The sequence below is a fragment of the Perognathus longimembris genome, chromosome 4, assembly GCF_023159225.1.
Source record: "Perognathus longimembris pacificus isolate PPM17 chromosome 4, ASM2315922v1, whole genome shotgun sequence".
Lineage (NCBI taxonomy): Eukaryota > Metazoa > Chordata > Mammalia > Rodentia > Heteromyidae > Perognathus > Perognathus longimembris.
This window is the reverse complement of record NC_063164.1, coordinates 8,582,786-8,595,697: the sequence shown is the minus strand read 5'-3', so window position 1 is coordinate 8,595,697 and position 12,912 is coordinate 8,582,786. Positions and strand designations below refer to the sequence as shown.

Genomic DNA, 12,912 nt, shown 5'->3' with positions numbered 1-12,912 from the left:
TGCTATTGGTGGTCTTTTTTTTTTTTTTTTTTTGCTATTTTAAGAAATCCATTCTCTTGGCTTTTAGATGCAGTTATTCCTTCTTAAAAACATCCAGTGAAGGATTTAAAATGACTGTCTTTTATTCTGTAATGTTTAGCCTTTCTCCATCCCTTCCACATTTTTTTGTTTTGGCCACTAAGCATTTCCTTTCTAAACAACCATTTCCAATTCATGGCGTGTCCTCTTACAGAATTCTTACCCAGCTTCTTTGTTGGCCTTTATAAAAAGCCTTGTGTGTTGTTTTATTTGTTGACATATTAAAATTTATGTTAAGGCTGGTATTTTGCTCTTTAGACTGAAGGCCAGTTGAGAAATACTGTGTCGGTCATATGTTCCTAAATTTGCTTTCTTTGGCTAATAGAGTCACTTTTATGGTGATAAGCTTGCAGCCACTCAAAGGATATTATGAATAAATATATTGCACAAAAGTATTTTTGGAAATTTCTAAATATCTTGTAGTAGTCACTACTAATGGAGTTAAGTGCTGGTAGCATTAAGTCTTAAGTTTTTAAATGAATTCTCTTTAAAGTGATTTATAATATTTTTAAATGATTTATAATACTTTTCATAAGATCTTAAGATCTCATACTTCTTCATTTGTCATGTATTTTTGTTTATAGTTTTCATATTCATTAACATATGTTGTTCCTTACCATTTACAGCTCAGAATTCTGCAAATGCAGATTTTGCAAACTTTGATGCATTTGGACAGTCTAGTGGTTCGAGTAACTATGGAGGTTTCCCCACAGCAAGTCACTCTTCTTTTCAGCCCCAAACTACAGGTAGAGCTTCTCCAGCATTGTACTTAAATTAAATGTTTACTTGAAACAAGAAAACTCTCTAAATTCTACAATGACCTGACTTTAAAATATTTTCACCATACAGAGCTCTGGGGAAACCTAAAATCTGTTTTTGTTTTTGTTTTTCCTCCTGTGTCCATTTGTCTTTCTAAACTCTGGCATACTGTCTAATTTGCAATATCTGTTCTCTTTTCCTGCACAAGAAACTTTTTCAAATCTCCCTGTGCACAGAGGCATTAATGTACTAAAATGTTTTAGATTTGTGGAGCATATTGATCTTGACAGACATTATGCCTGAATTACAGAAGCCAGTTGACGGCTTTCATGGAGCTAAAAATAGAAAAGACGTAAAAGGACAGTATACTTGAAAAATTCTAAATGTTATTCAGTTAAGAGTAGATTACTAATGTTAACTTTAATCAGATATGGAAATCATTTTCTGTGCAGGAAATGGTCTTTAAACATTGTATGTTTTTTCATAAATTGTACTGTTTTCAGAAACTCAAACCCTTAGATTGTTGGCTGATTGCTATTCTTGCGACTTTTAACTCTGTGTGTACTGTCTTAAAGCCTTTTCTTTTAATTTTCTTTCTTTTTAAAAATTGTTCATCATTTACATAATTTCTGGCTGTCCAGCATTTAGAATACTTTCATCTAGCTGCAGTTTTGGTGAATTTACTTCAGCTTTTCCTCTTCAGGCTACCCACAGTAAGTTCTGTTGTTAAGAAGGCATCTAATTAACTTGTATATTTTGTGTGTACTAAATGTTTTAATTATAGACTTAGTAATTTTACTGATCTTTCATAAATTAAATTTCATACATATCTTTTATAAACCTTAATCTTCTTTTTCTGTTATCAAACTCAGAGTTAACACAGTATTTAATAAAAGTTAATTGGTTCAATAATGTGAATAAAATTTTCCATACAAATTTTGGAAGCTTAGTATGTATGTTTTGCTAATTAATTTGTAACGTTTTGATGCTTGCTTTGTTTAGCAATTAGTTTATAACAGCTCATTCATTGTCTTTTAAATACAAGCATATTTCTTAGTTTTAGTAGATTTTTAGTTTTAGTAGATTTTCTTATTTTTGAAATGAGGGTCTTATTATATTGCTCAGATTGACCTTCAACTGGGAATCATCAAATTTCAGTCTTTATGATTACAAGCATGTACACCATGCTCAATTTTCTTAATCTTATTTGAAAAAAACCAAAAGTAATTATTGACAATAGGTATATAATATTTGTTTTAGAATGTCTATGGGATTGATTGATGAAAGGTGTTTGGTTTTTTTTTTTTATTTGGCATAGAAATTTATCCATTATGTTTCAGACTTGTTATCACCTTCATATATTATACTTACTGTTTAATATATGCTGAACCATAGTTAAATATTATTTTGATTGCTGAAAGGACAATTTAGGAATCAAAATCTAATACCAAAAAATACAGGATCTAAAACATAGGATGAAATATGCAACTTTAGTCTTTTGTTAGAACGTAGCTTAAAGGTTTAGTGGAATATATACCATAGTGACCATGGTGTGAATTATGCTTTATTTTATTGTGACCATGATATTGAGTGCACACTGGCTCTTTAAGGGAAGTAGTATCTAAAAGTCAAGGACCATCTTTTAAGAAAATTATTGATTAAAGTTATAAATCTTCAACATTGTTAATCCTTACCCCTCAGATTAAAAAAAATAACATATCCCCAAATGCTTCAGTGCTTGAATCCTCTAAGGAAGATAATGCTGCACGTTGCTCATAGAGTATGTGGAAGAAGAACTTTGTAGAATTATAGTAAATGGTAGTAACTGAATTTCAGACAGATAGCGTGGAGGTTACTTTCCCTGAGAGCTGTATTCTTCACTTGAGGTAGATGTTAAATGTTGCCAAGGCCTTAGGAAATCTAGTTTCACCTGTAGCCGATTACAGTTGAGTGCCATTTACGAGGCATTAATTGTAAGACTGTATATGGCTATGAAAACCTCAAACACAAGTATAAGAATGTCCTATAATGCTTACAGGATACTTAATTTAGGAAGAAATGATCAAATTGCATACCAAAGGGAGAAGTTTCGAATTTTCAAGTGTTCTGTTTATTTTGTTACAGGTGGAAATGCTGGATCAGTAAATGCTAATTTTGCTCATTTTGATAACTTCCCCAAATCCTCCAGTGCTGATTTTGGAACCTTCAATACTTCCCAGAGTCATCAGACAGCATCAGCTGTTAGTAAAGTTTCAACAAATAAAGCTGGCTTACAAACAGCAGACAAATATGCGGCACTTGCTAATTTAGACAATATCTTCAGTGCTGGACAAGGTATCAAGGGCTAAAATGAAAATAATTTATGTTTTAAGCAGTGCTGTAAATTGAATGGATTAAAATCTGAGGGAGTTAGTCTTTTCTTAGTTATATAAAATGTTTCACTTGATACTTTTTGACCTGAAACTCAACTGTATAACTGAAGGCATAGAAATTAATTTATAAACAACTTGTTTCCGAAGGAAAAAAATGAGGAAAATTTTATTTTGCCCTAGACAGCATACTTTATTACTCTGTTCATATAGGACCAAAAAAACTCTATTAACATGGGTAACCAGATGGTGTCTATTCATTTGAATACATTTTCTGTTAAATTTTGGCATTTAAAAGTTAATTATTTTAATAAATTTTATTCCACTTTTGGTCTTAAAGCCAAGAAAGCATTGTTTTTATTTGCTTCTAAAAGTTCCTAATACAGTGGTAAACCACAAAGGATCTGGTGCTCACCTGCCTGGATCTGTGAGGTTTCTTTCTTTTTTTTAATTTCTAAAGTGAGAATGATAATGGCACTGAACTAAGGGGTGCTCCTTATTCCCTGTGAGGCACTTAGATAATTGTGGAGCACACATTGAGGTGGTGGTACGGTACGGTACGTATCCTGTTGTTGACATGCATTCTTGTTCCCAGGTGGTGATCAAGGGGGTGGCTTTGGAGCCACAGGAAAGGCTCCTGTTGGGTCTGTGGTTTCTGTTCCCAGTCAGTCAAGCACATCCTCAGACAAGTATGCAGCCCTGGCAGAGCTGGACAGCGTCTTCAGTTCTGCGGCCACCTCCAGTCACGCGTACACTTCCACAAGTAATGCTAGCAGGTACCTTGTCTCAGCATTCCTGCTTTCTGTTTTACCTTATAATATATATAGTTTAAAATGACTACTTGGGAATATAATTTAAAAATAATTGAGTAGTTTGGAATTGTGTTTTATTTGGTAATTCAAAAATAATCCTCAAGTGATGGCCATGATATTATCCTTTTTTGAAGTCCGTTTTGTTGTTGTTCATCATTGGCTGCTAAAATGTAAGTCAGTTGACAAAATACCCATGAACAGTTTACCTCTTCTTGGGTCTCAAGATGTTTTCAGGAGGTAAAGATATCTTGAAATTTACTATGGAAACTTAAGTGGTCCGTGACTCTTTCACTCTTGGTTTCAGCAGTGTTTTTGGAACAGTGCCCGTGGGTGCATCTGCACAGACACAACCTGCTTCTTCAAGTGTGCCTGCTCCATTTGGGGGTATGTGCTTCTGCTATATCCATTATAGTTCTTAGTAGTACTGGAAGACAGGCAAAGCAATGGTTTATTGAAAGGCTCTCCTTTTCTGTCTCCATACACAGAGTTAAATACATTTTAAGGATTGAATGTAAAATATATTCAGGTTTTATAGTATATTTTGTCATTTTTTTAAAGCTACGCCTTCCACAAACCCATTTGTCGCTGCTGCTGGTCCTTCTGTGGCATCTTCTACAAATCCCTTTCAGACCAATGCCAGAGGAGCAACAGGTAAGAAAACAGCAACAGTAAGCATGGAACAGTAAGTAAGGAATTGGGGGCATGACACCACTTAAAGAACCCCCAGGAAATGGGGCCCTTTCCCACACTACGATGAATGGGAAGTTAGCAGAGGTTATATCCAAAATCAGGTGCTCTCCAGACCTAATGACATACTCCTGTCATCCCAACAATCCATGGCAGGAGGATTGTGTTAGGGGTGAAGGATTTCATCTTGATACCCTGCATCAAAACTTACACAAATGCTGCCTGAAAGCTTATTATACATTTTGTAATTAACAAAATTGAGAGGGACTTAAGTTGGCTATCAGTTACACAAACTTAATATATGGTACCTCTGTCCTCAGTTATGCCAGATAAGATCTGTACAGAATGTACTCTCTTCTCTTTCAGCTGTATTTTAAGCTGACAGTGTCCCTCTCCACTTTTTGAATGAGCTGTATTTATAATTCTCCCTGGAGATACTTTGAAGTTCATTAGGGTTATCTTTATGTTTTTTGAGCTATGTTGAATTTTAAACAGCCTGACACTGTTCTGTTACTCTGTTCAAAATCTGGAGTTTTAGATGCTAAGTAGCAGCTTTAAGTATATCTAGTGGTGTTTTCAAAGCATGGATAATTTGTGTGTTTGCCTGAAAAAAATACTAGTTCTTATTTTAAAAAATAGATTATACTGATGTTTATCTGATTGTTGTAGTTTTAAATACTTGTATTTCAACTGGTATAAATACGTCATGAATATGGTTGCAATAAAAGGACTCACTTTGTGATATGTTTTATTATGTATTATGCTAGCAATAGTGAATTTTAATTTTCAACTCTCTAAACATTATTTGATTTTAACGATAGTTATCTCTAACTTAATTGATGTTGGTCTCTTTATGCCTTTCCATAAGGCCTTTCTGGAGCAATGCATTCTCAAGTGTTTCCTCACGCTCATTTTGGTAGGTGGCCACAACTAATACCTAGATTTGTGTGGCAATTTGTCTACCCGCTTGTGGAAGCTTCTGCTAGTGTTCTGGATCCTTGCATGGGGAATTAAGTTGTTTCCATGTTTCAAAATGGAGTGGGCATGGATGTGGAGCATCAAGATGATGTTGTACTTACTGTTACCCAACATCCTTTGTAGCAGTGTTTCAATGCTTACCTCCATGGTCACAACAGAATGTTAATAGTAGCTGTTTTGGTTCTTTTTCTTCAGTTTGAATTTGTGTAATCTAATATCCTTTTGAGCTACCAAACCATTTTTATCACATTATTCCATGGAGTTTGGTTTTGCTTAACTGTATATTCAAGTTTTGCTCTTTTAGTGCTTTCTTTGAACAGTGATTTGTCAAAGTTATGTCAGTGCATTATTGTCTGTTATAAACCCTCCCCTGCCATTGCAAATGTGCTTATTCTTTAGTTTACTTGCTTCCCAGTAGCCTGTTTTTCCTCCCCCCATCAGTAAAAAATAAAAAAGTAACTCTTTCAGTTTGATAGTCTAATTAGATTCATTAGAGAAAAATTGTATCTTTGTGAACACTAGCACTGTGAGGATTACTTTGGACAACATCTATAATTTGTTTTTAGTTTCTTAAAGGAATGTGACTTTTTGTGGAACGTTTTTAGTGCTTAGTTTTAGTATTTTGTTTTTTGCCAGTCCTGGGCCTTGGACTCAGGGCCTGAGCACTGTCCCTGGCTTCTTTTTGCTCGAGGCTAGCACTCTGCCACTTGAGCCACAGTGCCCCTTCTGGCCGTTTTCTATATATGTGGTGCTGGGGAATTGAACCCAGGGCTTCATGTATAAGAGGCAAACACTCTTGCCACTAGGCCATATCCCCAGCCCTAGTATTTAGTTCTTGTGCCTTCACTTCAGAATGAAGATGGTAGAGTTTAAGATCAAGAAATTGGGCACTTATTTTATACTTTTCCTAACATCATGTTAACAATGTTTCATTACATAATTACTAGCAGTCTAGTTAGAGCAACAGTCTTTTATTTCACTAAGTACCTGAGTAGAGCATAGAGCTGAAAGGAATATTTACCAGCAGTAAGAAACACTGCTCTGCTACTACATGTGTTGCTGTGATGCAAATTATTTCATAAATGATGACAAAGAAGTAGGGAAACCTATACTACATGCTAGTGCTAGGTATGGCAATACAAAGGGGAGTAGAATAATATTGAACACACCTATTTACCCTCCAGTTTTTCTTTTACAAATGTGTATCATGCTTCTTTTCGATCTTTGTACATCTCAAAGTCATTTCTGAGGCCCTGTACTTTGAACCTTTTCCTAGTCTTCCAAGGTGTCTTTTTTGTTGTTGCTGCTATTGTTTATCTTTTCAGCAAAGAGTAGGAGTCCATATATGTCTTTAGAGGTTGATTTAGTAGGAACTTAAACGTGTCTTTTCAGTTGTATTAGTGTTTTTAATAGAATTATTTAGCTCTGATTATAAAAGTTGTATAAGTTTGAGTAATCTGCCTTTAACTTGTTTGTCCTGTGAATCCCATTATTCTCAGTGAATATTTTTCAGAAGTTCTAATATTTTTCAAGGAATACATATGTTACGTGATAGCAGACAACTCCAGCAGGAAAAAAATTCCTGAAAATTGTTGTTGTTATATGTAGGGAAACAAACCTAGACGCATAGATGTATACTAGTATACATATGAATTGCTGTCATATGTACACTGTGATGCACTTCGAAAAGCTGACTACTATTCAGACTTTATATATTAATTACTCGAGAAATTTCTTGGGATTTTAAATGACACTTTTAGTCTGGTCACTGCATTTCAAGAGAACCAGAATATCCTAAGTATGTTAAACGAAAGTTCTATCATTAGTAATGTCTGTGGAATTTTGAATTATAGATACCTTTAATGTACCTGTAAATATGTTTCAAAGTAAGCAATGTCTGTTCCACAGTGTTGAGTATAAGCCACAAACCATACCGCGTTGTATGTCTCTCACCCACCCTTCTTTTCTCTCAGCGGCAACCTTTGGCACTGCATCCATGAGCATGCCTGCGGGGTTTGGCACTCCTGCTTCCTATAGTCTTCCCACCAGCTTTAGTGGCAGTTTCCAGCAGCCTGCCTTCCCAGCCCAAGCAGCTTTCACGCAGCAGACAGCGTTTTCTCAACAGCCCAATGGTAAGATCGAACGCCTGGCAAGCTGTAGGTCCTATGATGTTCTGAACATATAAGTTTTATGTTAGCTGGGACAGAAACATTTAAGGAATGCCGTAGTGTTAATGTATGCAATGTTTACTACACAAAAAGTACGGTGAATCAGGTCTCAGAAAATTGTGGTTTTATAAGTTCTTATATGCTTTTTACATGTTCTCATAAGGTATAGAAAGAAAACTTAAAATATTAAGTCTAGAATTCTAGGCTTTTGGTTTTCTCAAAGTCAAAAATTATTATCAGTGTGCTTTTTTCTTGTATGAGAGAGAGTGCATGTGTGTGTGTGTGTGTATGTGCGTGTGTAAATTTAGGTTAGTTTTCTCAATAGATCACTACAAAAGTTTTTAGAACCACGAAGATGAATGCAACCGTTTCTTTTCAGCAATTTCTCTCATTTGCTGAAGTTTGAAAATTCTTATATTTCAAGATTGTCTTGAATTGTGTTTCCTTTCCCTCCCTTTTTCTCTTTCTCTTTTTCTTTCTCTTTCTCCCTTTCCTTTCTTTATCTCTTTCCCTTTTTTCTTTGTCTGTCATGCTGGTCCTGGGACTTGACCTCGGCCTGGCCTCTGTCCCTGAGCTTCTCAAGGCTAGCATTCTGTCACTTGAGCCACAGTGCCACTTCTGGCTTTTTCTAAGTAGTTTATTGGAGATAAGAGTCTCTCGGACTTTCCTGCCTGGGCTGCCTTTGAACCACTATCTTCAGATCTCCTGAGTAGCTAGGATTACAGATGTGAACCACCGGGGCCCAGAACACATTTTCTCTTTGGAAGTCAGTGGTTAGCTAAAACTTGGTGCTATGATACATGGAAGAGCCATAACATAACATATTTCCTAGAAATACTGTATTTGTCACATAGAAACTATCACCATGTCTGCTCAGCCCCTCCCAAACAATCACAAGCTCATCAGTTAACGAAATCCTTTGGTTTGCGCTGAGACAAGTTCAAGTTAACCATTTATGAAGATCTCTGGTGGCTCTTTAAAAACATAACAAAAGGAGTTTTTTTCTAAGTTCATCTCTCATACTGGAAAGATAAATGAAAGTATGACCTTGACATTCTTACCGCTCTGGTAAGAATTTCTCTGAAACTTACCTTCAGACTTTATAAACATCAGATTGCTCCTTGAAAATGGTATCAGTTGTAATTGGTGATTTTCTTTTCATAAGGTGCAGGTTTCGCAGCATTTGGACAAACAAAGCCAGTGGTAACCTCTTTTGGTCAAGTTGCAGCAGCTGGAGTATCTAGTAATCCTTTTATGGTAAGTGAAATTGAGTTTTATGGACTTGATAAGTTGGTTTGTCTTGACCGGATGTGGTGTCCTGGAAATGACCTTATAAGATGATATAGATTGAGACAGTCAGTTATGCATGCTCCTTATCAAACTTTTAAAAAATTAGTTGCACATTCAAGTGCTTGCAGGCAGTAAATAAACTATTTTATAGAATGGCACCTACATTCTGATCAAAATAATACTTTAAGGGAGGCTGTAGGATGTAATGACCTAATATTAAAAGGGGCTCTTTAGAGCACAGATTTTGTTTGAATCACAAGTTGTTCTTTTCATATGCCAAGTTTCTTCTTGGGATCTACTAGAAGAACACATATGAAATAGTGTATTTGAAAGACATAGTACACTCCTTGACACCTGATACTAGTCTTACAAGTCGTTGACAAAAACAATGAATAAAATAATTGATAACTAAAGATTAATGAAGTGAGAATAAATATAGATTAATGTTTCCATTCTTTGCATATACCACCCTTATGTCTATTTTGTCTTATGTTTTCTTTAGACTGGTGCACCAACAGGACAATTTCCAACAGGAAGCTCATCAACCAATCCTTTCTTATAGCCTTATATAGACACTTTACTGGAACGAACTTTTATGTGGTCACATTACATCTCTCCGCCTCTTGCACTGTTGTCTTGTTTCACTGATCTTAGCTTTAAATACAAGAGAAGTCTTTTAAAAACCTGCATTATGTATTAAACACCAGGTAATATGTGCAAAACAGAGGGCTCCAGTAACAACTTTTAACCTGTGAATTGGCAGAGAAGGTAGCGGTATCATGTATATTCAAAATTGGCTAATACTAAGTTATTGCAGATACCACGTTCATTATGCTGCAGTACTGTACATATTTTTCTTAGAAATTAGCTATTTGTGCATATCAGTATTTGTAACTTTAACACATTGTTATGTGAGAAATGTTACTGGGAAAATAGATCAGCCACTTTTAAGGTGCTGTCATATATCTTGGAATGAGTGACCTAAAATCATTTTAACCATTGCTACTGGAAAGTTAAAAGTCAATATTGGAAGGTTTTATTCATTCTTGAATTTTTCCTTTCTAAAGAGCTCTTCTATTTATACATGCCTAAATTCTTTAAAAATGTAGAGGGATACCTGTCTGCATAATAAAACTGATCATGTTTTGCTACAGTTTGCAGGTGAAAAAATAAATATTAGAAAATATGCTATTGTTTCTGTGTTCTTGCTGCAATGCCTTTACCAAAGTGGCCTTAAGTCTGAGTAGTGAATTGAGAACATCCTGAATTCTTAAAGACTTGTAGTGACTAACTTTTTACAAAAAGGCCATGTAGAAAAAAAATACTGAAACTACGAGGACTGCTCTGTTCAGGAATGTGTCCGTGGTAAAGCATTTACATGTAGCTTGTCAGATTCACCATTAATACTTCTCATTTCTTTGCAATCCTTAATTTTGTGAAATTTGTATATATGAAGAATTTGCATGTATGTATTTACGAATTTTTTAAGATCTTGAATTCTCAGACTACAAAAGGCCTATTTTAACTATTGATTTTTTTATTTTGTCTTTGAATGTATTGGAAGCAGACATGCATTAACTGTGACATGATTGCACCTGAGTGTTTTTTTCTCCCTCCTAACCCCCCTCACCTTTTTCTGGACAAACTGATATTATCTGTAGGATATTGTTTATGTTTGTTGTTTGGGGGAAAGAAACTGGAACTCATTGTTACCTTAAAGTTATGAAATACTTTGTTTAAAAAGGCAGTGATACTTAGTCTAGTTATATTTTTTGTTAATATTTTAGTGAACTTGTTTAAATATTTATATATCATAATGCCTCATCCAGCCAGAGATAATCTGGCAGTCTCATCAAAATGGGACACAACTAAGAAACTTGGAGTATTTTTTTAATGCCTCTGAGCAACACATATAACTCATAAAGTATATGTTAGAGCTTATGCATTGTTTGTATGTGAAGTTTAAGATTTGGGTGGTTTGATTTCCTGTTCTGTAGCCTGCTAGTAGTTGAGAAGTGATAGATTAATTTTAAAAAGGAGACTGAAAGACTATGAAGACACACACCATCCAAAACTATTTAGTATACAGACACAGTCCAAGCTAGAGAACTGTACTGTATTGTATCATCTTCTGACAGTTAACTATTTTGATGACTCTGTGTCAGCCAGAAAAGGTAAAGTTTCATACACAAATATGTAGTACGTGTATGGAAAGTTTTATCTTAAGGTGATTAAAATTTTTTCAAGCTTTAGTATTAAAAGAGGTGATTATCAGTTTGCTCGTGTTGTTCATGTTGACAGCCTTTCTGCAATGATGACTATGTGAGTTGTAGTTTTTTACAATCTATATAGTTTTGGATTTGTTTAAACATTGCTATCCACTGAACAGCCAGTTGAAAGTACGATTTATCTGAACTGCTTTAGTAAACAAAAGATGCCTTGAGGTTCTCTGCTCCTTTTCTGAGCAGTATGCATCTTAGAATTAAATAATTGCTGCACAGGTCTAAATGTGTGTTGGTATAATCTTGAAATGCTTCTATGTTTTGGGAGACTCCTGAAGCCCATTTTTTCATTGCGGGGGGGAGCAAACTTAAGAATTGTTTTTTAATTTCTGTTTTAAATTGTATTGGGTCCAAATCAATTCATATGTACAAAGTTTATTAATATAATTGAAGGTCATTACCCAAATATCTACCAGGTTTTTCCATCTAATGAGTGAATTAAACAGTTGTTATCCAAATAATTTTAAAGACTTTTTTTTCTGGCAAATCTTACAATTTGTAATTAAATGGGGATTTTATTGACTCCGAGTGCTTGTAAAGTTAAGATGTTTAGATTCAGAAGAGATCACCTTTAAAATAGGTTTTCTCATGCTCTGTGCTGTTTATTATTAGTATTTTTAATAAGCTTCCCATAAGCTTTTTATATTCTGGTTGGCTTCTAGTTTTATATAAACTATCATTGTGTTGAGTATTGAAAAGAAAATTCTTGAAAGTGACAAGTCTGAAGACCATCAAATTCCTGCCATATACTGGTTGAGTCACATCTTCTTTCCTGTTCTGTATTTGTTCAGGAAGGAAATTGATTTTTTTAGTTTGGGAGATGCTTGTTTGATTTTAAAGGTATATTTTATTCTTGTTTGCTAGAGAGTAGTTCCATTTTTTGTAAATGTACAAGTTTTGTTACCAATTTCTATGTGAATTTGGAAAGGCATTTCAGTCTTTACCTGGGAGGCCCCTGCACCAAAACTTACCCTATTTGCTATAGCGCGTCAAAGTTGGCATGGAAGGGCACACTGTTGTTTTGTGTATCACCCTGCCATCACTTTCAGCACTCTGGTCCTAGCACAATAGCTCTTGAAAACTACTGAAGATTCCCCAAGAGGAGTTTTTTTTTCCTTTTATTATTTTTAATGAAACTTGTATCTTTCAGAATTTATTGTATTAAAGGTCAATGCTGACATCTTTTTGAAGTATGTTTATTTATTTACATGTGACCATAATAATCCCATTACCTGTTAACGTAGAAACATTTTTAATGAGAAATATTTTTCATGGCTCAGCAGTATCGCACCAGACCAGCAAGTATGAATCCCTGAGCTACTACTAAAAGCAAAAAGAAAACCGTGAAAACTAAGGAATACTATTGGAGCGTTGTTTACAATTTGCACATCTTTTATAAATGTCTGAATAATAGAGATTTTTATACTACTTAGCATTATTTCCACGTAACACAGATGAAAGCACTGGAAAACTAAATGCTGCTCTTGTG

At 34.8% G+C, this 12,912-nt stretch overlaps 1 protein-coding gene across 8 annotated transcripts in view; it reads left to right on the top strand.

Annotated features, from left to right (window-relative positions):
* The window catches only part of Agfg1 (ArfGAP with FG repeats 1), a 50,013-nt gene extending 37,410 nt beyond the window's left edge, over positions 1–12,603 (top strand). Inside the window, exons 6-14 of one of the 8 annotated variants that reach the window (XM_048344611.1) lie at positions 705–824; positions 2,962–3,171; positions 3,802–3,982; positions 4,323–4,402; positions 4,577–4,669; positions 5,574–5,621; positions 7,657–7,815; positions 9,023–9,108; positions 9,644–12,603. In XM_048344611.1, the coding sequence (XP_048200568.1) occupies positions 705–824; positions 2,962–3,171; positions 3,802–3,982; positions 4,323–4,402; positions 4,577–4,669; positions 5,574–5,621; positions 7,657–7,815; positions 9,023–9,108; positions 9,644–9,703 (1,037 nt within the window). In that variant the 3' untranslated portion in view covers positions 9,704–12,603. Of the gene's footprint in view, positions 1–704; positions 825–2,961; positions 3,172–3,801; positions 3,983–4,322; positions 4,403–4,576; positions 4,670–5,573; positions 5,622–7,651; positions 7,816–9,016; positions 9,109–9,643 lie in introns of all 8 variants that reach the window. The other 7 variants (XM_048344610.1, XM_048344609.1, XM_048344616.1 and 4 more) reach the window with 7 other exon arrangements.
* Positions 12,604–12,912: the final 309 nt, after the last annotated feature.